This window comes from Trachemys scripta, chromosome 10, assembly GCF_013100865.1.
Source record: "Trachemys scripta elegans isolate TJP31775 chromosome 10, CAS_Tse_1.0, whole genome shotgun sequence".
Classification (NCBI taxonomy): Eukaryota; Metazoa; Chordata; order Testudines; family Emydidae; genus Trachemys; species Trachemys scripta.
This window is the reverse complement of record NC_048307.1, coordinates 80,251,061-80,277,171: the sequence shown is the minus strand read 5'-3', so window position 1 is coordinate 80,277,171 and position 26,111 is coordinate 80,251,061. Positions and strand designations below refer to the sequence as shown.

Sequence of the window (26,111 nt, the reverse complement as noted above, 5' to 3'; positions counted from 1 at the left end):
GGGTTTATGTAACACAATAGTATCAAACAGGTGCTTATTTCCTGAAGATATTTAAACAGCTGTTTCATTTTATGTGTGCACCCACTCTACAACAAAGCTGTGTGCTCTGTCAGTTAAATTCCAATTATTCCCAACTTACACTGAAGAATTTAAAAATACCCGTCCTCTAAAGAAGTTACTTGATAATATATTTATTAGTATAAGAGATTAAACTACTAACCATCTGAAAGAATAAGTAATAAAAAGGATTTTCATACATTTTAGACACTATACACACAGTTGTCATAAGTCTTCTTTAGTTGGGTTAAAAGGAAGCAAGTCTGATGCACTTTTAGCTCTTGAGTCTATAGGACATTCAAAAAAAGCTACTTTTTAAAAAATACCAATTAAAGGAGACATACTACTAAACAATCCCAAGTATGACAGTACATTTAAAAATAAATAGAAATATAAACAGAAGTCTAAAAGTAGTCATGATGCCTTGTGTTTCATGGCAATACAGGACTCTTCCCAGTTAAACGGGCAAGAGTTCTCTACACAAAAGCAAGATCAGAACCATTATGACTAACTTTGAGATGCACATTTTGATAACAGCGAAAGCATGCTTGACAAATATTGTTTAGGAGGATCTCTAACAACCTTGTATGGGAGACTAGATAAGCATGATTGAAGTACAGTACCACCAACTTACAAGGAATCCTGATAGAGCTCAAACAATCTGGGACTAAGTACCCCCAGTGAGATTTCCATTACAAAAAATATCCAAGTTCACTTAATCAGCAAGCACTATAATTTCAACATCTCAAACATTTTGGTCAGTAAAAGTAATCCAATACACCACCAATTAATTTAGGACAAAAATTTAAAACAAACAGGATTTGGCACATGCTAGAACAGACTTCCTTCCTTAAGAGGTGAAATACATATTTGAACAGATACAAGCTTGAGAAATGAGACCAAAATAGCCTTGTTTTAACAGATGTACAGTACAAGATTTGCTGTCAATATTCAAATTCCAGCAGCATGCGTGGGTGTACTAGGCTGGTTGAGGCCTATAGTTGAACAAAGCCATCCTGCAAAATCCACTTCCTCAGCTTCAGATCTCTTAATGAAAACATGAATCTATAATAAAGAGACAGAAGGAAAGAGAATGAGCTAAAGAACAAGATAATGGGACACATTAAAACAATTAAACATGTTAAAAATAATTAACATGGAAATTAAACTTTTAAAATCTAATTTACTTTCACCAGTCATGTTGTTTGTCCTTTTATTTTGCATTGTACTCAACATGATCTGATTAGAACTGATTAGTTCATTTCATTTTTCAGGTCTTCTACACTAGTATAATGAAGCAATATGTGTTGCAAAACATTCCTGAGGAACTCCAACTGTCATGCGACATATATATAGTGTTTGGTTACAAAGACAATCACCTTAGTATACAGTACATTGGAGTCACAATTATCGAAGATAGGTAAAGTCATACAATGCACTAAGTATTATGCCTTAATATATAGTGTTACATTTCTGCTCTATTAAGTGGTGGAAATTATCTGGTTACCTCTTCACATCCATGATTTACGGTTGGGAGAGAGGCAGTCTTAATTCATCTTCCCTTTCTGCTGCAGACTGAGGCCCTGATCTTGCAAGTTACTTTGCATAAAGTGAATGGAGTCTGCCCAAGCAGAGTAACTTGCAGGATTAGGGACCATGTGCTGCAAATTCGCTACATCCATGTAAGCTCTTCTAAAAATACTCTGACAGTAAAGGAAAGCTGTATGTTCCCCCAAAACAGTCCAAGATGTTCCAGCAGATAATGACCAGCCACAATAAAGGAACATGCACTTACTGTCTCTTCCTCTGAAGATAACCAATATATTTTATTAATTTAATCACTAAATTAAAGCAAAGACCATTCTGTTTGCAGCTCATTTAAATAGTGAAAGGGAAGTTTAAGAGGTAAATAATCTGTCCTCTTTGTAATTAACAAATATCAGAAAAATGTTTTTATTAAGGTACTAGTTTTAAAAAAAGTGACCGATCATCACACAAATTAAGGACCTAAAACAGCTAGCTAGATTCTCAGTCCTGCTAAGGTCGCAGTGATCCACTAGAATAGTGCAGTGACCTTAAAGCTGCCTTTACAGGGTAGCTGAGGATTCTTGCAGTGTGGGAGAATCCTGAAATAGCCACCTTTTGTGTCAACTCTTCCTGGCCGAGGAGGTGGGGGGGCTGTTCTTGGGGCAGGAAGGAATAGAGCTGGAGCCGGATGCCATCCACCAATCCCAGGCTGGCAGAATTTTCCCTAGGAGACTGTTCAAACTAACTTGTGCTAGGAGCCAGTTTGGTGCCCTGCTGGCCACAGGGTCGCAACAAGTGAAGAGATGGCTTACACCAATCTTTGCCTTCCTCTTAGCTTAGGTGAGCTGAGAATTCTACCTGGGCTCTTCTGACGGACCAAACCGCATAGAGCTACAGTACTGGGTTATCTAATACGGACCAGAATCTCTTAATAACTGAGCAAAGAGCTTTTACTCACCATGAGTTGCTTCAAATCTGCTCTCTCGGCTGGATTTTTTATTAAGCTAGGAAAACATAAAAAGTTAATAGAAAATGTCAAAAGTATAGAGTAATTTTCTCTTGTCAAGGACACGCTTTACCAGCAGGTTGTGCTGAACAATTTTTCAGTGTCCTAGCTAAGTTTTTCTTACTGCACCTCTAAGCATTATAGTGCATTACTATATACATTTAAGGGTCTAAGCAATTACCGTTTTTTAGGTGTTCATAAATGGGTAGTAAAATTCACTCTAGGCTGCAACTTCATATATGAAATTATCCTGGTTGTTGTGCTGTATGTGTGTTCTTGTGGGGGCAGGAATACATGACAGGAACCCAGCTGGCAAGGATTCCTGTGTTAAACTGAATTTTCAGTCTGCAAAATATGGATGTTTCCAGGCCTGAAAATCCCTTCCCCCAACATCCTCCTTCTGACTGAGAAGGAGCAAGGGGGGGGGACGGGACCCCTTTTGAGCCTCCCAGCTGGAAGGGGCTGGTGGGACTGTGTGTTTTGTGAATGTCCCCTATTCCCCTTGGGAGCTGAAAATGCTGCAGCTCCAGTTAGTCAAGACACCTCAGCCCCAAGAAATAAGATTTTGGGTTTGTTAAATATGTTAAAAATTAAACGTAATTTTTCAGGTGTAAAGTTTCCACAGGAAATGAATCCATACAGAAAACACCCAGTTCACTACAAGTTTGATCATTGGCGTGCCTACATGGGTACACAAGTTTTGCATAACTGGGGAAAGTTCTAGTGTAAATAATCACCGTGGGGAGATAGGACCAAGTACTAAAAGTGTGGATGATTCAGTACCTGATTCTGCACCCCTACCTGCTGGGTAGAGCGCTTCCTAACCTGCAAGCCTTCAATAGGATTATTTATGGCTGTAAGCAGTAAGAGTTTACAGGATCAGGCCCCAAGTTTGTACTGTATTCCCTTTTGCAGTTGACATTACATAAAGACCACTGAGTCCTGACTACGTGAAAACATTTGTTCACAGCTCCACAAAGTAGCAGCATTCACATTTGAAGAAAGAACTAATCTCTTAGCTTTGGGATCCTTTTAAAGCACATACATTTTTCTGACTAAAAGCAAAACTGATGTCCCACATATGGTCCCCTGGAAGCTTCACCACCTCATAAAACACTCACCATTTGTTCACAAAATCTTGAAATTCAGGACTGAAAACACCACTGGGCAATTTTGGAGGAGGCTAGAAATGAAATCAATGGTAGATTAAAGCAAAAGGAATGGAGTGATGCTCTTACATCTCAAGGAGTTGATTATTTTTGTGTTCTAAGTCTGTATATAGCTTGTTGGGCCCAGTGGTGTAACAGCAACACTATGGCTGAGGCGTTGGAGCAAGGACAAGATGACTCTGGCTTTCAGACCAGTGGAGATTAGATACGCTGACACGTGATTTCAGAGAGGAAACCTACTATCCTACTACACTTTACAATCAAACACTGGCCAATTTTTGGAATATCATTAGCAATGGCTGAACTATAGGTACTCCGGGGACAGCTGGCCTAAGGGGAAATGTTACCATATTGCCTATTATACAAACTGGACATTCTCCATTTGAACGTTTAGAGATGTTTTCCCCACCTCCTGTGAGAGCCCAGGCAAAGAGGAAAAGAGCTTCTCCACTTTGTGACCCAGTACAGTGGAGTCATTGTGCTCTGTGAATCCATGAACTCTGAGGGCTAGTGTTGCTTCATGCACTAGTCTCTGCAAAGGAGATGGGGCCAAAGCTCTGCCCCAAGTCCACAATGGCCAGCAGAACTGGCTGGCTGCAGAAGGGAATGCAAGTTGCTTCTGCTTACACTAGGATTCTTCCCTCACGTTTCCTGCTGTTGCCACAGCTGGTACAGCTCCGCCGATGGCAGCCAAAAAAGGAGCGCTCAGGTAGACAAGATGCTGCCGTTTTAAGTTCTGTGTTTTCTAACCCTGCCTAGGATGAGTCCATGTGACACATTTAACCAGAGGCTTCCTGAGTCTCTCGCTAGGGTGGGGCTACTCCCAGCTGTCCCTAATGATAGGCAGTGATTCAATGCCATAGTCCAATCTTAACTTACTGAGCGTCTTTATTAAAAGAAGAAAGCACTCCCACCTGCATTACTAAACAGAAGGAAGAGACTGTTTTTAAAAAGTTACAAATGAACACTGTAATGTCGCCATGTTAGCTATAGGCTCCTCACCGCAGTTCCCTTCTCTGGGAGTTTTACCTGCCGATGACAGACCCAGATGCTGGTAAGCACCATGCACAGCTCACATTAATGTTTCTATGTATAGCTGCCAACAACAAGGGCTTCAAGCAGCCTTACAGCAAGTATGTACGGTCTAATTCGATTTGTATCTATCGCCATCCTCCAGTGGGGGTGGGAGGAGAGGCCATTTACGTATCTTTATTTGCATAACATTTCTAGCCTAATTTAAATATCCTGCCACAGGGAATTAGTACAGGCAGATTCTGAATTAAAAATCTTTAGCACAAATCCAAGCATTTTGGTAAGATAAGAGTTATTTTATGTAAAGGTGGGTAGTAGACACTGCCTTCTCCTCCATGTTGTTAACTACTGGATTAGAGTTAAATCTACACCCTTACACATGTGAGTAACTGTGCATAAGAGTAGGCCCATTGAGTTCAATAGGGCTACTCCTGTGCATTAAGTTACTCACTAGTGTAAGTGTTTGCACAGTCAGGGCTTTAACGTATTAAGTACGGCAAAACCAGCTGTATTTCAAGAATGAAAACATATACTTAGTGTTTCCATGGCAATGCATGTGCACTCATGCAGGGGCCATGGGCTTGGCAGCAAGTCAGATTTTGAAACTTTTTATATATATAGCTAATGGATTACAAACATGAAACATCAGTAAATGCTTATAAAAGACAAAGCATTTTATATGCGAGGAGGATGAAAATGCAAGTGTGCGCGTGCACACGCGTTCATTTGTATCCATAAGAATGCCACTCTCTATCCCAGTGTCTGAAGACTCAATGCAGCTAGGAATAAGAGCTGAAGCGAAATATCAGCCTTGATGTTTTAACATCCTCATTTTCAGTCCAAAGCACAAGATTCTGCAATGACACCCAGTGTTACGTCTGCTCGACTGACCCCAGGAGAGGTATTGTAAAGCTCTCTGAAATAAGAGCAGGAGAGGAGTTCTGTCTTTTAGAAATGGATGTGGTAGCACAGTGGTTCTCAAACGTTTGTACTGGGGACCCCTTTCACACAGCAAGCCTCTGAGTGCGACCCCCCCCCCTTATAAATTAAAAACACATTTTTATATGTTTAACACCATTATAAATGCTGGAGGCAAAGCGGGGTTTGGGGTGGAGGCTGACAGCTCGCGACCCCCCATGTAATAACCTCGTGACCTCCTGAGGGGTCCCGACCCCCCAGTTTGAGAACCCCTGCAGTAGCATAACAGTAACCCAGGTAAAATCTAGAACCCAAGGAGAACCAAACATCAATGCTGACTGGTAATTATGAGTGTCCTAGAAATGCCTATACATGAATCACCAGTAATCGTATTTAATTTCTTTGACTTTGGTAGTTAGTAGTTTGTTGATCCCTTGGTACTGGGATTTCTCTTGTTCTTTATGGCAGGTCAGCCCTTGCCAGCACATAGAAGAAGATGCAATAAAGACACAAGCACTGGAATTATGAGAGTTTAGCTGTAGTTGGGGAATTCAGAGACAATTATAGCGGTAAAACAAACACAGGGATAGTTATACAGGCACTTGATATTACTCTTTGCCATCCTCTCTCCTAACCACATGTGTCATTGGAAAGCCACAGACCTATTTAAAGCCTGATCTTCGGTTGCAATAGATTACGCCAAATTTATCCCAGGTGTAACTTCTAGAGCCCTGCAAATCCATGGATATCAGCTTTATATCCGCAGACCATTTTTGCAGATTGTGGATCGGATGGGGATACAAATTTTGTATCCGCACAGGGCTCTAATAACTTCATTCAAGCCAGTGCATTTGCACCAGGGATGAGTTTGGTCCACTGTGTTTGTAAAGAGAGCTAAGATGCTTGGTTTACAATATACACTTAAAAAAAATGGACCCCAAAATCTTGAATTAACAGTTTAAAAGGGAGTTCTGATAGATGTAAACAGCTGTTTACCTCATTGACGATGTAGTCCAGAAGTTCAAAGATTGCCATTGGAGGCCTGCTGTCTGGTCCATAGGCTACAAATGGATGATATATATTAACTGTTTGTAAAATAAGGTAGAAATACATTCAGTCTGACAATACTACGGTTTTGCTCTTCCAAACACACTGTCCCATTGGAGAAGGGTACAGGCACAGGTCTGTTTGACAAAGGCAGCAAAGTTCTAATAGCTTGTTTCTGGGATCTCCATGAAGCTGGAAGGAGACAGCATGAATCTGGCTTTCCCTCTTCTCCTCCCCCTCCCCCAGCCCCACCTTTGGGCTATGTATTCTTCCCATCAAACCCATCCAGCTTTCACATGTTACACTGCATCAGTCACTTACAGCTCATTGGTCGGCCAGGTGTTCTTTGCCTGGGTGAAGTCTCAGAAACTGGAGAGTCTCCCTCCACAGGGCAGCCAAACATCAGCTCCAACTCCTTGGAATCAGGAGGGGGAATTGGGTATCTGCCAATGGCCATTTCTACCAGTGACAATCCCATACTCCAGATGTCTGACTGTACTGAATAATGAGTACCTTGGAGTCGTTCCGGCTATGAAAAGAAAAGCCAAAACATTGTAAGAGGTAAGAAAATCACACACTGCAATAACCTGGAAAGAGTGATGGATAAAATAAACACTTGAGCATATGAATATGGCTTTTTAAAAAATCATTATGGCAGTCAAGGAGTCCATAACTGACTTTTTAAAAGTGTCTGGAATCCGAACTCTTCCATAAACCTCAGGTACTTTGATCTTTAACAATTAAAGACCATCATTACAATTTCATCACAATTTAAAAATAAACATTGAATTGAATCAGTCAGTAGCACAACTCAGATACCCAATTCAGTTAAATTTATAGAAATTTACCTTTAATGAAGTGTTTAAAACATTTTGTTAATGGTGATTTACTACTTTTTGCAAAAGAAAATACTAGTGTTTGAGCTAGTATCTTAGTGTTGCAATAGAATTCATTGCTAGAACTCACATGTAAATTGAAAAAATAAGAAAATCAAAGTTATTTTGGGGCAATCAAGGATTCACCCCTTTCCTCAAGAAAGAAAGAAAGAAAGAAAGGGGAAAATTTTAAAGATTTTCTAAATGTCACAAGGCAAGCTGGCCTTTTAAGGAGGTTTAAGGTCCAGCCTCTACCTACATCAGATTTCTGTCCGGAAGACAGGCAATCTGAGACAGACAGCTCTCCAAGCCTGAAGAAGAGCTCTGTGTAAGCTCAAAAGCTTGTCTCTATCACTAACAGAAATTGGTCCAATAAAAGATATTACCCCCCCTGCCTTAGCTCTCCAGGGCACACGGAAACTGTAGACTGTGCAGTAGTGCATTTTGCAAAAGCCTTAAATTCCACTTGGCTTTCCATTGCACTGTTGCATAGCCCACAGTTCCCATACCCAGTCCCAGAATGCCTCTGCTGTGGGCAGAAACTAGGCACAGAACAGAAGCTGGACCCTGAACCCCTTAAAATGCCAACTTTCCTGTGACACAATGAAACTGGGGCTTGAACACATTGGTGCGTATCTATTTACTGTATTTCAAAGGCGTAATTTGCCAACTGTGGGCTGTATAGCATGACTCAGGAGAGGTGAAATATGTACCACAGCTCCTGTAGTTAATGGAATAGGCAAACAGTTAGCATTTGGTCATGAATATTAAAATATTATTTAAAAATATTTGTTCTTATATAATTTCAATGACTCAACTAAGTTTTTTTTTAAATAAAAGGAAAAACTTATCACTGTGGAGAATGTACTTATTACGCAACAATAAACTCCAATTTCAGATGTTTCTTTTTCAAAATACTTAATTTACTTCTGAAGAAAACAGATTTAAATTATGTGAAAGGTTTTTCAAAAATGAGAGTCTGTCCTATTCAAACATATGTTCTGCTTGTAAAATGTAGTGTGTAGGTTTCCTGGAGTGCTTTATTGACAAGTGTGAAAACAATGTAGGAAAATATTTCAAATAGTTTCCATGTGGGATGGGCACATTCAAAACCATTCAGATGTTGAAATGTAATGTTATTGGGATGGTGTTCTGCCTAGGAAAGCTTAGAGCACAGAAGGGACAAAGAGAAAAAAAATCTCATGTAAAGATTAAAAAATGCAATATACATGGTATACACACTCATGCCAACCTACCCTTTCAGCAAGTGGGAAGTATGTAGGTAGGAGCCTCTCTAACAGATGGCACGTCTTCAACTAAAAATATGGTTTTGTTTTTTAAATTGAATCACACATTGGGGAAATGAAACATGTATTTCAGGTACAGTCACACTAACTAGTCCAGCCATTCCAACAAAAATCACTTGAAAAGGTTCTCAAGATGTCCATGAGAGCAGTGTATAAAGTGCAAAACACAGACTGGAATATACAGTCAGTTACTGCACTTGCTTTATTAGTATTATGTGGCAAAAAAAGCACCCCCAAACCAGTGGTAAAGACTGAAAACACTCTCCCTCTTGTAGTTTTAGTATATAAAATTAATCCACATGGTTCCCATATACGTTTTTCTTTGAGAAGGCTCAATACAAAACTTCATCTTGCCCTTTTCCCACCTCTTTATTGAGCCTCATGTTCTCCAGAAGAGCAAAGACTTGAATGCACACATTTAGGCACTCATACCTTGAAAACTGAGTTAACAGCCTCATACATATTCCTATCGGATGTCAGTGGTCTATAGCCATTAAACCCTTTAACCAATGACAACTTTGAACCACTATGACAAGTGTAATTGGTATTTTATTAACCACATACTATTTCTGCGAGTTCATACTTAGACCTTCTCCAATGTCCCACCTGAGCTGGAGCCAAAGCCCTTTTAGAATAACTATCCAAAGGGGGATAAATTCTAGAGTTTGCTGGAGTATTAGATGAAAAACAAAAGTGAATGAATGAGACGTAGCAGGCAGCAGCCATGAAAATGACCTTTATGGCACTAAGTGCATCAGAACGGCGTGTAGCGGACAGGAGATAGAAAATAGCTCCAAGTTAATCTCGCTGTATTGAGACATCAAAAATCAGGTGTTGCCTGCAAAATGATCATGGTCCAGCAAAGCCTTTTCGCCCATAGTTTGAAACACAGTGCCAAGAGAGACACTGTGCAATATCAGTAATTGCCTGCAAAAGAATGAACTACTACAGAGAACAAGCAGATTCACCACCATGATTTGATCTTTGAAATACAATGCCGTGGGACCAAGCTAGACCTTCAACCTGTGGAAGTGACATGTCAGCGGAAATTGAAGCTATGCGACACTTTGTTCCTCAAGTGTTCCTGATCAGAAGAAAAATAAAAACAAAAACACCAGCACCCAGGGCAAAAAGTGAGGAGCTGTGACAATTTTTTGCTGTTTAACAGCACCCACAAATCTCAAGTTTGCAACATAAATTGCTGGTTCACTTCTAACCTGACACCCACCTCAGATGACAAATGGAGAAGATAGCATCCTGAAAAGCAGGATCCATTCTGAGTAGAATGAGCAGTATACCTTCCCCCCCTCCCTCTTTTTTTTAGGTCCAGCCTCAATTTCATAGCTACAGAAGAAACTCTGAAAGCCCCAGCTTTATGAGTTAATAGAATCTGCATTAAATTGACAAATACCATCATACATTAGAGTGAAAGATCCACAATTCATGTTCGTGCTGGTTGCCACATGATACACAGTGCTTCTTTAAATAGCACATTATTCCTGAATACTAGTTTTCAAAAGAGAACACCCACTAAGGTAGTCCCACACTAGCCACTAAGCCGGGGGTGGGCAAATTTTTGGGGCCGGGGGCCACATCGGGGGGGGAAAATTATAGGCGGGGCGGGGGGGGGGGGTTAGGGTGCGGGAGGGAGTGCGGTATGCAGGAAGGGGTTAAGGGTAAGGGATCACGGCAGAGGAGGGGTGCGGGATGTGGCAGAGGGCTTAGGGCAGGGGGTTGGGGTGCAGGGTGTACAAGGGGGATCAGGGCAGGGAGTTGGGGTGCAGGAGGATTGTGAAGTGCAGGCAGGGGGCTTAGGGCAGGGAGTTGGGGGGTGGGGTACAGCAGGGGTTCGGGCTCCAGCCTGGCACCGCTTACCTCAAGCGGCTCCAGGGTGGCAGCAGCGCGCACTGGGGCCAGGGCAGGCTCCCTGCATGCCTTCCCTGGCCCCACGCCGCGCCGCTCCCGGAAGCGCTGTGGCCCCTGGGGGAGGTGGGTGGAGGGCTCTGCGTGCACTGCCCTTGCCTCGCCTCCAGGTACCTCCCCCGAGGTGCCCATTGGTCGCGGTTCCCCATTCCCAGCTAATGTGAACTGCGGAGGGCAGTGCCTGGAGGCAAGGGCAACTGATGGAGCCCTCTGCCCCCCTGCCCGTGGGCCGCAGGGATGTGGTGCCGGTGGCGCTGCGGGCTAGATCCGGCTCGCAGGCTGTAGTTTGCCCACCCCTGCACTAAGCCTTGTCTACATGAACCTTTTCCCCCTGTTACTATAACTCACCCTACGATAGCAATGGTAGAAGCACTTGTGTAGACAGCATCTTGCCTAGCCTCGCAATTGTAGCAACTGTGAGAAATTTTGGGGGGTGGGATAGGGAAAAAGACTTGTATAAGAAGAACAAACTCTATACGCTTTTTTTTTTTGGAGATGCATGTACACAAAACCCCAATGCATTAGCTGATTGGATTTTGCAATGCAGATGCATCAGCATCTCTTTTGCAATGTTAGAAGACTCCAAGTCATAAGTCACGCATTGCAACAAATCCATTTTTGAACTTTGATGTGATACTTGAATACTTCAGTGAGGCAGTGAGTAATAATTGTAAATAAACTGTAGTGACGGCAGTCGTGATTTCACCAAAAACTATACCACAATGCATAGTAAACTCAAAGCTAAAAGAGCTGTACTTACAGACATGTAGGACCGTGTCCCAACAAACGAGTTTGCCATTGAATCTATCAGTTGTCCACTGACACCAAAATCACAAAGCTTGATTTCACCTCTAGAGTTTACCAAAATGTTAGATGGTTTAACATCTGGAAAAAAAATGAATGGATGAGAGAGAAATATAAAATGGGAATATTTGACAATGAAAGTAACATGAAAGGTGGGAGTAACCATGTGCCTCCCTTTGTTCTCCTTTTAACTTCCAACCTGATTCCCTTCCTCTCCCTGGAAGGTACAAAAGGTTTGTGTTTAAGTTTAAATTTCATTCAGAATTTCCTGTTTTTCCAGTGTATGTTTTGTAGTGTCTACAACATTCTTGTAAGGACTTTCACATTCGGGTCTCAGACATGCTAACGTACTTTTAAACTTAACTCCAGTTTGATGGCTTTTTTTTGTGCCAAGCTATATTCAATAAAAAATAATTAATAATCTATACATTTTAGTTTACCGGATCATTAAATGAAATGCAACCATGTGTCCTATCATCCCAAACTGATAAAAATATTTGTGTGTGTAAAAAAGCAATTTCTTATCTTTAGCAAATAAACTCAAAGTAAATGGGCTATTTTAAACTGAGAACAATTCTGATACTGAAACACTGCATTAAATTAAATGTTTGTTTAGTTTGAGATCAAGTTTACCTGAGATGGAAGAAAACTGGTTGAGATTTTACATTCAGCACTACTTCTCTAAATGGAACCCTAATGCAGGTCTTTGGTAACTAGGCAACTAATAACCAACTACTTATGCATGCTAAAGTGCTGGGAGCATTTCTTTTCATCTTTTTGTTGTAGGTATAAGAAATTTCTCAATATAATTGACTACTTACCCAGAGTCATTACCAATGAATTACAGGGCTTATGAAACAGGCAGCCACATTTGCAAAGAATGCCACCAATGAGTTTAAAAAATATATATATAAAAAAAAGATTATGAATTGGTTTGGACTGAGGGAGGAATTGAACTTTCAAAATTGCTGTTTGTGCATCTGTGACCCCAGAGCACGCTGACTGCAACTCCTTGTTACACCTTAGAGACTAACACATTTATCGGATGCATCCGAAGAAGTGGGCTGTAGCCCACGAAAGCTTATGCTCAAATAAATTTGTTAGTCTCTAAGGTGCCACAAGTACTCCTGTTCTTTTTGCGGATACAGACTAACACGGCTGCTACTCTGAAACTCCTTGTTAGTTCCCATAGTCTCCTCACTCAAATCTAAGCACTACTCAAGAGGTAGGTGGGGAACGATTTGTGCTGACAAATTCTTTTCTATACATTGAAATTTAATTGGATACAAAATACTCCGTGCCATTAGCAAGCAGACAGTACTTAGAGAGCAGGTGATGAGGCCCTGGAAATACCTAAAATGGATAGATTAGACACAGCCTAAAATAGCTTTCAGGAAGTTGGATGCTTCGCAGTATGCCCGGCGTGCTTGAAGCAGAATCTTTTCTGTTTTATACACTGCTGCTGCACGTTTTAGCAGCTCCCACCCCAAGCACATTTTCTTCTATATTTTAGTTCAGAATTTATCTAAAACATAGTCCAGGCAGCTTGCAACACATCCCCGAAGGAGTCAGTGCGCAGTTCATGTCCGTAGCAGGGTAATCTTGGAAAGCTGATGCTAACACAGCGCCCCAAAACAGGGAGGGCTCTGTGTAAAAGGTTACACTTGATTTGAAGAGAGACGTACAGACCAGGAAACAGAGGTGGAGGGTATATTTTTAGAAGTAATTGATTTTTTTTACTTCTAAAAGAAACAGACCAGAAATGGTATTTGCCTTTCAAAATTCTTGCTGCTGTTTCTGGTTCCAAGCATCTCCGCTTTAGAAGAGGTCACTTGGAGATGCCCAGGCACACCGAGAAGTGCTTTTTCAATGCCTTGCAGAGCTCCTTGAGCTCAGCTACAGTAGCATCAATCCAGCGTAACTGCACAGAACTCAGCACTAGCTTTAAGTCACAGCAAATCCACACACTGACCTAACATGGGGCCAAGTTCTCAAGATGGAGGGGACGCTGCACACATGACTCTCTCCCCTCGTGCTGAGAAGAGGAGCTCAGCTGCCTTCACAGTTCAGTCTCCCTCCCTGCTACATAGGGCCCCAAGAAGATCTCCACAGGGATGCATCCCATTCCTAGCCCCATGGAGGTCGCCTAGGAAAGATAATACAGCTACTGCTTTGCCATGGAGCCTTTTTTGCAACACAGATTTCCCCTTTATGGGAGGGAAGAGCTCCTGGGGGAGTCCTTGGTAGCACGACTCCCCTGGAGCTTGCTGCCAGGCGGCATGTGCAGAGTGCATCAATGCAGGCAGAGATCCTGGGAGACCTTCATAGGCTCAGGGCCAGATTTGCAGCAAATTCCAGGCGGGGGTAAACCCCACCTCCGCAACAGAACCACCAAGGGGATTCTACACAACGGAGATTTCCTCCCCCTTAGCTAGGTCACTGCCCACTGACTGTAGGAGGGATCCAGCCCCTGGTCTCTCTCTGCAGTAAATCTTTAAGCTTGAAATTCCACTCATTAGCAGGGTTACCATATGTCCGGACATCGCCTCTTTTTTTGATCCTCCGCCCTCCGTCCAGGCGGATTTTTCGAATAAGAGGCAATGTCTGGAATTTTCGCAGAACAGATACTGCAGCTGAGAACGAGCAATCTCTGCACCCCGACTGGTCCCGCCCCTGCAGCCACAGCTGCTGGATCCGGCCCACCCGAGCCCAGGCTCCCAGCGCTGGGGAGGGGGAGAGCCCCACAGGGAAGTGTTGACTGACGGCTGTGGCTGCATCCCAAGTCGGCGCCAGCCGTCCTACCACCGTGACAGGGAGCAACACTGCCCCCCACCTCAAGGGTGAGGCCCCAGGTACCCCTCAGCACCCTGAGGTACCCCTCTCCAGTACACACACACACACACACCTCCAGCACTCCCCAACTGTACCCTCCCCCCATCCAGCAGTGTCCTCTTTTTGGGAACCTGACGCAGGATAACTATAGTCGGCACGGACCAGCGCTTTGGGGCCAACAGTGCGAGGTTATAAAAACTCCTGGCTACCCAAGGATTTTCAGACAAGGCTGGTTAGCCTTGTGTTGGGACAGGTGAGGGTGCAAACGTTCATGCACCACAGAAGCCCCTGGAAGAACGGTGAATGCCGTATTTCTAGTAGCTATATTTATGCATGTACCCACCAGTGTGGTATGTAATGCAGGCACAGACGACATTTTGAAAACCCTATCGTCATCTCATTTGACAGCGCTTGCTGAGCAGCACAAACATTCCATCTTCATCTTTTCACGGCAAAGGAAACAATTAAAATGTCAGCGTTCGGTTGTCAGTGAACTTCTAACAGTGCTTCTGGTGCTGGGAACTACCTGGAATACAGCTTGTTTCTGAAGGCTTAAATTTGCATGTGTTTTTCTACTGACAGCTCTGATAATCACAGTGTAGCTCTTACAATAGCCCAGCAAACCCTGGACTTTGCAATAAAGCCTGCCATGCTTTGAGCATATTCAATGTCTCCTTAAAGCTTCTGATTCGGACGAGAACATGATGATTGGAACTCCACTGCCCACTCCCCACCCGCAACCTCTGTAAACAGGTTACTCTTAAGCGGCTTCTCTGCAGCCAGTATTTTCCCAACGCAACTTATATTGCCCCAATGGAACGAGCATGTCAAAACACCCTTCGCAATGGAAGCATTTGGCTGTGACGCTGAGGGAAAGGACAATCCCTGGAGATCAGTCCCGGGCTCTGTGCTATCACACAGGAGAGCTGGCCGGAGTGTGCTGCAGGAGCCATGTACTCAACCCTTGGAGAAGGTGAAAGGGCATGTCGCATGTCACTTAACATCAATCCCTCCAGACAACTGAGGAACGGAGCTGAGCATTCCCAGCTAGTCCTCTCAAGACAGAAAGATGGATATACAACACTGAAGAGACGAGGGTGCTAAGTAGAGCGATTCATAAGCAAGGCCATAAGGAGCCACTGTGGTCATCGAGTCTGACTTCCTGTATAACACAGGCCATAGAACTTCCCTGAGTTGATTCAAGTTTGAGCTAGAGCAGATCTTTTAAAAATATATCCATCCAATCTTGATTTACACATTTTCAGTGTTGAATAATCCACCACAACCGTCAGTACATTGTTCTAACACAGGGATCGGCAACCTTTGGCACGCGGCTCGCCAGGGTAAGCACCCTGGCGGGCCGGGCCAGTTTATTTATTTATTCGGCCAATTGCGGCCCCCACTGGCCGCGGTTCACCATCCCAGGCCAATGAGGGAGGCAGGAAGCGGCGCGGGCGACTAGTTATAAAAATCTGTTTGTTCAGCCTTGCCACAAGTTCTCTACACAGGGAACTTATCTAATCCACCTAGTCCAGTATCACGTGGATGACACCGGCCAACGCTGGCTGCTTCAGAGTGTGTAAAATTCCCCAAATACATCTAGTGCGTGAGATGAAAATACAGCTGATAGCAATTGGAATTTTATCCTGGCTGATCTGCAGGTGCTATTTGCTATTTTTATTCACATAGTGATGGTTTCTTTAAAAAACAAACAATAAAAATACATTAAAACTATCATGTCCTTTGTCTTAATATTCTGCAACAAGGAGTTTCATGGGTTAGTCACAGTATGGAAATTTATTTCCTTATCATCTGGAGCCTTTTTATTCTGGTATTATGGGAGAGTATATGTACCTTTGCTTTATCACACCTCCACTTACTCCTTGCAATACCTAATCCTCTTAGCTTGGTAAACTCTTCACACTACCTGCCTCTCCTTTTCGCTTCCCCAGCCATCCCTGCCTTATGTCCATTCTATTTAATTCTTTCTTTCCAAAGTTTTTCCAGTTCTCCTTTTAGAGAGGAGGACCAAAACTAAACACAGCATTCCAAATGAGTTATGCCTTTAGATAGCTTAACATTTTCCATTCTCCTTTTAATGCACCCTAATGACTTCTTCACGGCCATAATGATGCCTGAATAGTTTTCCTGAAAGGTCACAGCTAGTTCAGGATCCACCTGTCTCTCTAAGGGTACGTCTACACTGCCCACATTACAGCGTGGCCATGGCAGCGCTGTGACATGGGCAGTGTAGACATGGTTTACGGCCGGGGGAGAGCTCTCCCGGCGATAAAAAATAACCCCCCCAAATGAAGGGTGGTAGCCTTATAGTTGGGAGTGTGGCTCCTGGCAACAAAACGCTGTCTAGACTGGTGCTTTTCAGCGCTAAAACTTTTGTTGCTCGGGGGGGGGGGGGGGGGTGTTTTTTCACACCCCTGAACAACTAAAGTTTTAGCGCTGAAAGTGGCAGTGTAGACACAGCCTGATTAGTATAAGCTGAGCCTCCCAGTGTAGCTATGCTTAGTGTCATGTTGTTTAGTTACCTAGGTTCACTTGGTCTCTCTGCAGGTCTATCATTCGCCCTGCTTTTGACTACTCTAACTAATTTTGTGTGACCAACAAGTTTTGCCTTTCCCCTTCATTCTCCTTCTCCAGGTCAGCATTATGATTACTATTTATTTGTGTTCAAGTAATGCCTAGAAGTCAGGGCCCCATTCTGCTAGGTGCTGGAAAGTGTTCTGGACCAGCGACACTAGCTCTGGACTTCAGGAGCACTCTATTGTTAACATCTTATGACAAAATACATTTTTTACAAAAAAAAAAAAAAAAAAAAAAAGGTAAGTGTCTTTTTTGTAGTGTTGCCATATTCTGTTTTATTGCCCGCAATGCTGTAGAGTCAGTTACGCTGACCAACAGTAGCTGCAGTCAATTACATTAATGCAGTTTCCAAGTACCTATTGATTCTTCTTAAGTAGATATACCCTAATTCCACCCAATCTCCAAAAGATATCGACGGTGCAATGTCATCCAAGAAACACAGTCTGGAAAAATTAAAGGACACAGGCACATAGCTGAGGCCCATAACATTGATTCTGTATTTCACTCTACCTGAGAATAGAGATTATCCTGAATGTTTTGTTCAAATACATCAAAGAAAGAGAAAGCACATGTCTGCAGCTCAAGGGAGGGAAGGGGAGTTGTTTTATTTTCCAGCACGGCAGGGAAGGCTTAAAACAACCAGTACTACGCCAAATTAAATGCAAAGCTGCAAAAACGGTGACAAGAACATTTGATTTATAAAGCACATTCTGTATTAATAAATGTTATTAGTAGAACTGAGCCCGAACCAGAGGCTTGAATCTGAACATCTTTGAGTTTCAGAGAAGGGAGAGCATGTGTGAAGGAGCAAAGGAATTTGATTAAAATCTTTACATCCAAACTTGCCTCATGTTTTTTCTCTTGGTTCGGATCCAAACCTGAAGGGGTCTATTTTCTGGACCACGTATGACTGGGTCACAAACCACAACAACTAAAAAACTGGCCCAAGACAGCAGAGATTTATTTGTGAAGCCATATTTTTGTAGAAAGCCACTTGATTGCTGTAATCTTACAATATCAGCATAGTTGCCAGGGATTATTTGCTGGAAAGATAATACACGTTTCAATTTGAAATAGGACCATTTGGGGACTTTCATTCCACGGTGTGAGTTCACATTTTGTATCTCACCATTAAGGGAACTTACCGTGGTACAATACATGCCTGATTATATGTACCATCTTCTTTAAATAACTGACACTTTTTGCTGTGTGTGATAGGATCTTAGGCCTAGTCTGCACTACTGACTTCTGATGGCATAGCTATGGCTGTCAGGGTTGCGAAGAGATATGACAGAGCAGTGCCAACAAAAGCCCCCAGTGTAGATGAAGTTATACTGGCAAAACTGTGCTTTTACTAGTGTAGCTTATTTTGCTTGGGGGAACTGGAATAAGCGATACCAACAAAACTGCACTTTTGTTGGTAACAAGGTACATCCACACGAGGAGCGCTTTGCTGGTATAATAACAGTATAGCTAGATAAGCAAAGCGCTCTTAGTGTAGACATGGCCTAAGTTTTCCCAGGCAGTTTAGTTTGCTTGGGCTGTCCTTTATTTAGTACCCCAGCTCCAGGTCCATATGCAACCAGGAGCTCTTTATGCACGACAGAGATCAAGGAAATCTCAGGAGATGAGACCATTTCCAAATAGGAGTAAGAAAGCTACTTTAACTTTAAAAATCAGCCAAGTGCCTTAGACAGCAGGATAAAGGGGTAGAAGTGGGGCATGAAGTCAGCCTATTTATACAGTGTCCCTCTGTGGTCCCTCAAAGTCAGGTGGCCAATACACTGAGGACGGAACTGGGTCCTCCAGAGCTGCTGCTGCTTGAGCTCTTTAACTGTGGCTATCACAAAGGCATTTCTCTGCCGATTGGGCACAGAGAGGAACCTGTACCACACTCACCAGGGACTTACACTAAGACAAGTGAGAGTCCGCACCTTGGAACTTGAGTGGAACTCAGATATGTACAGGTGTCAAGATAAGGAAATATACAGACTGCTCCTCCTCCTTTTGATCTTGTAGCTCGTGGGATCACCTTAAAGTACAAAGGATTCATCTTAATAGTATTTTAAACTCTCTGCTTTGCCTAGCATCCCACAACTCTAAAAGAGTTTCTCGACCGAGAATATGCAGTGTGTGTGAACTGAATACATTCCTGACCCTGCTAACGCACAGCACATCAAAGCGGACTTCAAAACGCTCTGTTTGCGGATATATAGTTCGTTGGCTGTATGGAGCACACGTAAGTGGATAACATAGATAAACTGAAGGAATGTAAAGGAGGAACTTCTGTAGGTCCATGCACTTCGAAAGAGCAACCTCTGATGCATCCATGAGCGTGAGGGACGATTGCACTTAAACAGAGTCAAAGCTACCACAGCAGAGCTGATCTGATTTACGAACCTAAAGCTAAGGCCAACCCACCATAAGGACAGCTGGCCCTAAAGTTCAGCTAAAAATTGTCAGAGCCTGACAGTATCATCATGTTAAGTTTTGACCGATGCCTTTTACAAGATTTACTATATAGTTGAATGGAGCTAGATGACTTCCACCAGCTGACCATTATGGGATTGCTCCCTGTTCTCTGTGATTGGACAGGGGTCAGGGTTCAGTCTGGAAAATAGAGTGCTACTCTTCCAAGCTCTGCCCATCGGAGACACCCATCGTGGCAGACTGTGCAAGTTCTAATCATGCATGTTCTCTGGGCTGCTGGTGCTTGGCTCGCCCTTGGTAGGATCTGAATACACGAAGGGGCTCTGCCTTCACTGGGCTTCTTGGGTCTGGCTTCCCCTTGACGAGCCTCAGATGTTCCACTGGGGTTTGTGAGCTTGACTCCCTCTTGGGAGGGAGGTGGAGATGCCCAGCTGGGTGCTGCTAGGTTACTCCTTTATTGGGTATGTATATGGGTAGGAGTGGCTGTATCTACCAAAGCCACTCACTCCTGGGGCCAAATGGGCTGTCTCTCACAGTAGATTTGGGCAGATCTTCATAAGAAGGTTTTCCCTCATCCTCCATACATGCTTTGATGAGCAATGAAATTGTAAGGAATGTTGACATTTAAGGTATTATCAGTGGGCACCTGAGTTAACACCCATCAAAACGAACGGCGGGGCTTCACACCTCAGAATTATTTCAGGTTGTGCAAACAGGCAGCCGTCACAGCATCAGTTAGTCTCAAATACGTGACCCAAGTGTATCCCGGCAACAATGGCTAGAGACACAAACTTTTTTTAATTAACTGATTCTTAGAGTCCAGAGAACAAGGAAGGAGAGTGGAAGAGGTGCCACTACATCTTAGCCCTGTGCACTAGTTCAATCCACGCCTTGCCAGTGTCATCTTCGCTTCTACTACACTATTCTAAGCACTGCCTGCTTTACTTCTATTAGATGACACTGCCAGTGAGGAGCCCAACATCAGAAAAAAGAGATCACTTCCTAAATGACACAATCAGCCCCTTCACATCAACTGACTGATTGATGCTTCATATCTAGCACCTGCTAAGCCAGAAAGTCAGCGTCCTCAATGCACTCCCAAAAATCAGTCAAAGCTATTTAATAGGTCACCAACCAGGACAATGAAACACGTTGGCATTCACTTTAAGATATACATTCGAAAGATCATAAATTTTTATCAATTTGACAAAGAAAGCTCCATTGTAGGCCTGATCCAAAGCACACCGATGTCAATGAAAATACTCCCTTTAACTACAATGGTTTTGGATTAATCCCTCATTCTCCTCCTTGCAGCATTCACCGAGCTCCCATGGAGAGATGCAATTCTCACCATGTCCTAACTGTGAAATAGAACTTTTTAAAATCAAGTTTTAATTAAAAACTTCTGCTATTGAGTGTGTTATATGGCAGCCACCAGAGGAGTGAAAAGTGACACCTGTTTGTGACGGTGATAGAATGGAGGCTCAGGTTTCAGAATAGCAGTCGTGTTAGTCTGTATCCGCAAAAAGAACAGGAGTACTTGTGGCACCTTAGAGACTAAGGAATATTTTTTCTCCTGATGATAATTGCTTAATTAATCTTAATTAATTAGCCTCTTAGAGTTGGTAGGGCAACTCCCACCTTTTCATGTTCTCTGTATGTGTATATATATCTCCTTACTATATGTTCCATTCTATGCATCCAATGAAGTGGGCTGTAGCCCACAAAAGCTTACGCTCAAATACATGGAGGCTCAGTATCAGAGACAGCAAGTGAGATTCCATCCAGCTTTATTGGGGATTTAAAAAACAAAAGGACATCTGTAGCTCCTTGATATGTACCAACAAATTCAAACAGCAGACTTCTTATTCAAATTATTTAAAATGTTTTTCACTGCACTTTAACAGTGGTTTGCCATCTCTCATTGATTTCCACTAACACCAGCATCCCAAGATAATGACTGGCAGCAGGAGATCCACAAGTGCTAATATTAGCACAAGTTACTTTTAAAACTAAGTTTCAGAGTCTATAAGTAGCAAGAAGCACTTCCCATCATGTGAGTTTTCAGTGTGTCGAGTAGAAAAGGCTGGGTACAGAATAGAGTATCACCATTAACTGTCCAACAGAAACCCAGACTTTGTGGTATCTCGACACAACCTGTGGCAGAATTTAACTCAGAAAAGAGACACGAGTTTTTACACTGCTGACCACCTTGGTCACAAGTAAGAATCTAGTGTCAAACTAGAAAGGAGGTGGTGGTTGGTTCTCAGATCCAGATTTTCGTGGGGCTCAGGTTCAGTTAGGTACCATAAAACAACGCTAGCTATTCTCACCAGATCTCTACCCGCTTGGGCCTAAATCCTATGAGAATGCCTGTTTTTGAGAGAGTCTCAATGCAGCTGAACAATTAGCAGAAAATAGGCCCCTCCTGGAATGGTAAGATGGGTTTGGATCTGAGCCCACCAAGAACTGGATCAGGCCCATGCCAACAACAAATGAAGGAACCACCATCATCACTTGCCTCAGGCAACCAGATACAGATCCCAAACCCCTTTTTAGAGCAGTAGTTGCATAGTGCTGAGCAGCTTCGTGTGGTAAGGCTTTTGACACAGTCTCACAGGACATTTTCATAAGCAAACTAGGGAAATGTGGTCTAAATTAAATTACTGTAAGGTGGGTACACAACTACTTGAATGCCCATGCTCAAACAATAGTTATCAATGGTTCACTGTCAAACTGGAAGGGGGAATCTTGTGGGATCCTGCAGGGGTCAGTCCTGGGACTAGTACTATTCAATATTTTCATTAATTACTTGGATAATGCAGCGGAAAGCATGTTTATAAAATTTGCAGAGGACACCAAGTTGGGAGAGGTTGCAAATACTTTGGAGGACAGGATTAGAATTCAAAATGACCTTGACAAATTGGAGAATTGGTCTGAATTCAACAAGATTAAATTCAATAAAGATAAATGCAAAGTACTTCGCTTAGGGAGGAAAAATCTAACGCATAACTACAAAATGGGGAATAACTAGCTAGGTGGTGGCACTGCTGAAAAGCATCTGTGGGTTATAGTGGATCACAAATCGAACATGAGTCTACAACGTGATGCAGTTGCGAAAAAGGCTAATATTCTGGGGGTATTAACAGAAGCGTTGTACATAAGACGCAGGAGGTAACCCGCTCTATTCGTTACTGGTGCAGCCTCAGCTGGAGTACTGTGTCCAATTCTGGGCACAACACTTTGTCTACATCTTTCCTACACTGGAGAGAGTCCAGAGCAGAGCAACTAAGGTGGTAAAAGGTTTAGAAAACCTGACCTATGAGGAAATGTTAAAAAAAAAAAACTGGCCACATTTAGTCTTGAGAAACAAAGACTGAAGGGAGACGGATAACAGCCTTCAAATACGTTAAGGACTGTTATAAAGAGGACAGTGATCATCTGTTTTCCATTTTTAAGAACAGGTTAGATAAACCATGTCAGGGACGTGGTCCTGCCTCAGTGCAGGAGGCTGGATTTGATGACCTCTCAAGGTCCTTTCCAGGCCTACATTTCTATGATTTCTACAAAGGATCAAGGGTAAAATTTTCAAAAATGTTTACAAGACTTTGGAGCCTAAATCCCATTGACTTTCAATGAGACTCTGACTTCTAAGTCCTTGTTGAAAATAGTACTTGGCTTTTAAGTCATTTTGGAGCTTTTGAAAATGCAGCCAGTATCTCCATCAGAACAGAGGCCAGACCAAAGAATGCCACCAACTTACTGAATTACCAATACTACAAAGGTGTTTTTTTGGAGGTCTCCCATTCAACTACTGACTAGGCCAAACTATGTCTTTTTACAAGATGTGATGGGATCACCACCAGAGGTGGTGTGGTTTGATTTTCCCTTTTATAACCTCAAAAATATACCAATGACAAAAACATGCAAGTCTAAATGTTGCAAAAACAAACAAAAACAAGAAAATCTCAAAAAACAACACAACCCCCTCAAACAACCCCTCCTGAAAATCACCACTACCACCAAACAAAACAGAAAAAAAGCCACACTGCTATATAGTTCATTTTATTCTCCTTCTTCCCCGCACCCATCATTACGATGTTTAATATTGAAGGATCAAATTTTGCACTTTCATTAGAGGCTGCAACTCCACTGATGTCAAAGGAGTTATGCCATTGCTGACCTATGTGTTGAGAGCGCGCAAGTGTCACATTTTTGGTCTGCCCTAAAACAGCGGGTCTCTTTTCCAAGAAACCTTGTTAAGCGCTAAACTAAGAACTACATTCCGTTGCAGCTACCATCAGAAATCCATATGAAGTCCCTACTATCTCTTTGGCAGAAGCCTATATTCAACTGTTAGTAAAACCCAAAAGAGAACATGTAATAAATACAGTCTATTGCATCATGTTTAAAGTGGTTCTTCAATCTGTCACATCTACGTGCATTCCTATTAATCCTTTTTTGGGTTTGCTAACAACCACATATCAAGTGACTAGTCTGATGAATGGAATATTTTTATAACCAAAAGTCTGTGGAATCCTAAATGATGCAAGAGACTAAGTGAATGGTCAGTACTGATAGCTATATTGTGTAATCACTGCAATGAGCTGAGGCAACAAAAATGTAGAGTAAGCCATCTCTGGTGCGTAATTTAAGAAACTACAGAATGTTTTATTTCACAAGCGCCATTTCTGATTTAGTAGGACATGCAGCCGATTAAAAAACAGGTGGATTTAAAAGGTTAAGGTAAAAGATGCAAGAAACAATATGGGTGTTTACCCCACAGTGAAGTCTATTCAAAGACCTGGGCAGATTTAGAACTAAACTCCTGCCTCTTTTTTATGTGATTTAACAATTACCCATGTTGTTAACAACCATTAAACTAGGTAATAAATATAAAGGGCTGCGCTTCTGATTGGTAGACTTCTATAAATAGCACATGAATGCCTGAGACATCTACTAAAAGCCTGTGACTTTTAATTTAAAGAGGAACCGCAGTCTTAATGGTGATAATGGAAATTAACAGAAATTAAAAGCAGCGTGTTGTATTTCTTTAAACCTCTTCAAAGCTTTTAGCTAAGATGGCTAATAGACCTGTTGCTACCTGAAGAAAACCCATTACAATTAGAGAACTATAATGTCATAAATACTGTTTCATAATGTATTTTAACAGTTTTCTTCATAAAGCAAGAGAGTATATCACACAAACACCCACTTTTACATGTCTCTCATTGATTGGCTTGGGCTTACCTGATGGTAAGCTTCAAAGCTTGTCTCTTTCACCAACAGTAGTTGGCCCAATACAAGATATTACCTCATCCCCTTTGTGATTCTAACATCCTGGGACCCACACAGCTACATCACCACCACTGCATAGTGATGGGATGGAAGCCGCATGCCGAGCTGCCTCCCATACCAGAGAATTTCCTTTGAAATGCTAACATTTCAAAGAATGCTCATCACACCTGCAACATACTGAGGTTGTGAGAGCACCCACCAGCTACAGGGTTAATGGTTGAAAGAGAGATTGGAGAAACAATACATCAGGTGAAAAAAAATTCAAGCTGAGACATAAAAGCATGAAAAACAAACAGAAAAAAAAAACCCTCTTGATTTCTATTGATGTTCAATATACAAGGAAAAGAGAAGCCAGGGATATAATGCATGGTCTTACCTCTATGCATTATCTTATGTTTTTCTCTCAAATACGTGAGACCTTTTATTACCTAGAGAAAAGAAAATTCAACATTTCAAAGCTGTAAAACTAGTAAAAATGAAAACATGAGTTTCGTCCAAGCAAGAATTTCAAAATGTCATCTACAATCAAAAGCACAATACACCCTGGCAAGAATTCAAAGAGAAAATAAAAGGCAGTCATGTTAAAATTTATACTCCAATTTGCCCATAAAAGAGAATAATGTTAACCAAACCACCACCAGAAATGTCATGGACACAACCTACTGCAGTACAGACACTTAAAGGGTAACATTCAAAACATTTAATAGACCATTTTAATTATTTTGCTGGTTCTTTTCTCACCCAGTGGTAGTAACAGCAGCTGACATCCCTTAGTGGAAAATCAAAGCAAACACACACAAATGGAATATGTGTGATCCATCCAAATGCCCTTAGTTACAAAGTGGTGACATGTATTAAAAAAAAAAAAAAAAAGAAAAACCACTTTAAAGCCTAGTAATATTTGCCTGTCCCACTTAAATTTTCCTCAATCCCCCAAACCGGCTGCTTTTGCCTTCTGGATCTGGCACTATCCTAACATAATATGGAGACATCTGGTCCCTGCTTCCCAGAGTACATTACAAATATACTTACAGCAATGCTAACTTTGCCCAAAATCTGCTCTGGAATTCTTCCAGCTTTTTTCAGTACTTGATCCAAGGACCCGCCATCCTAATAATAAGTGTTTGAATATTAAAACATTAATCATATTTATCGAAAACATTTTAAAGCCTACAGTCTGGGAGGAAAAAAAATCTTATAATTTTGAAGGCAGACAATGTGCTGTTTCCCATTGCTTGTGATGAAATAAACTATCCTTTTTGCTTTATATTGTAGTGGTGAGTATCAG

At 42.1% G+C, this 26,111-nt stretch overlaps 1 protein-coding gene across 2 annotated transcripts in view; it reads right to left on the bottom strand.

Moving 5' to 3' along the window:
* Nucleotides 1–167: 167 nt before the first annotated feature.
* The window catches only part of MAP2K1 (mitogen-activated protein kinase kinase 1), a 61,497-nt gene continuing 35,553 nt past the window's right edge, over nucleotides 168–26,111 (bottom strand). For both annotated transcript variants that reach the window (XM_034783518.1, XM_034783519.1), the window contains 8 exons: nucleotides 25,856–25,933; nucleotides 25,200–25,251; nucleotides 11,622–11,746; nucleotides 7,078–7,285; nucleotides 6,706–6,770; nucleotides 3,712–3,773; nucleotides 2,543–2,588; nucleotides 168–1,122 (listed from right to left, as the gene is read on the bottom strand). In XM_034783518.1, the coding sequence (XP_034639409.1) occupies nucleotides 1,009–1,122; nucleotides 2,543–2,588; nucleotides 3,712–3,773; nucleotides 6,706–6,770; nucleotides 7,078–7,285; nucleotides 11,622–11,746; nucleotides 25,200–25,251; nucleotides 25,856–25,933 (750 nt within the window). In that variant the 3' untranslated portion in view covers nucleotides 168–1,008. The remainder of the gene's footprint in view (nucleotides 1,123–2,542; nucleotides 2,589–3,711; nucleotides 3,774–6,705; nucleotides 6,771–7,077; nucleotides 7,286–11,621; nucleotides 11,747–25,199; nucleotides 25,252–25,855; nucleotides 25,934–26,111) is intronic.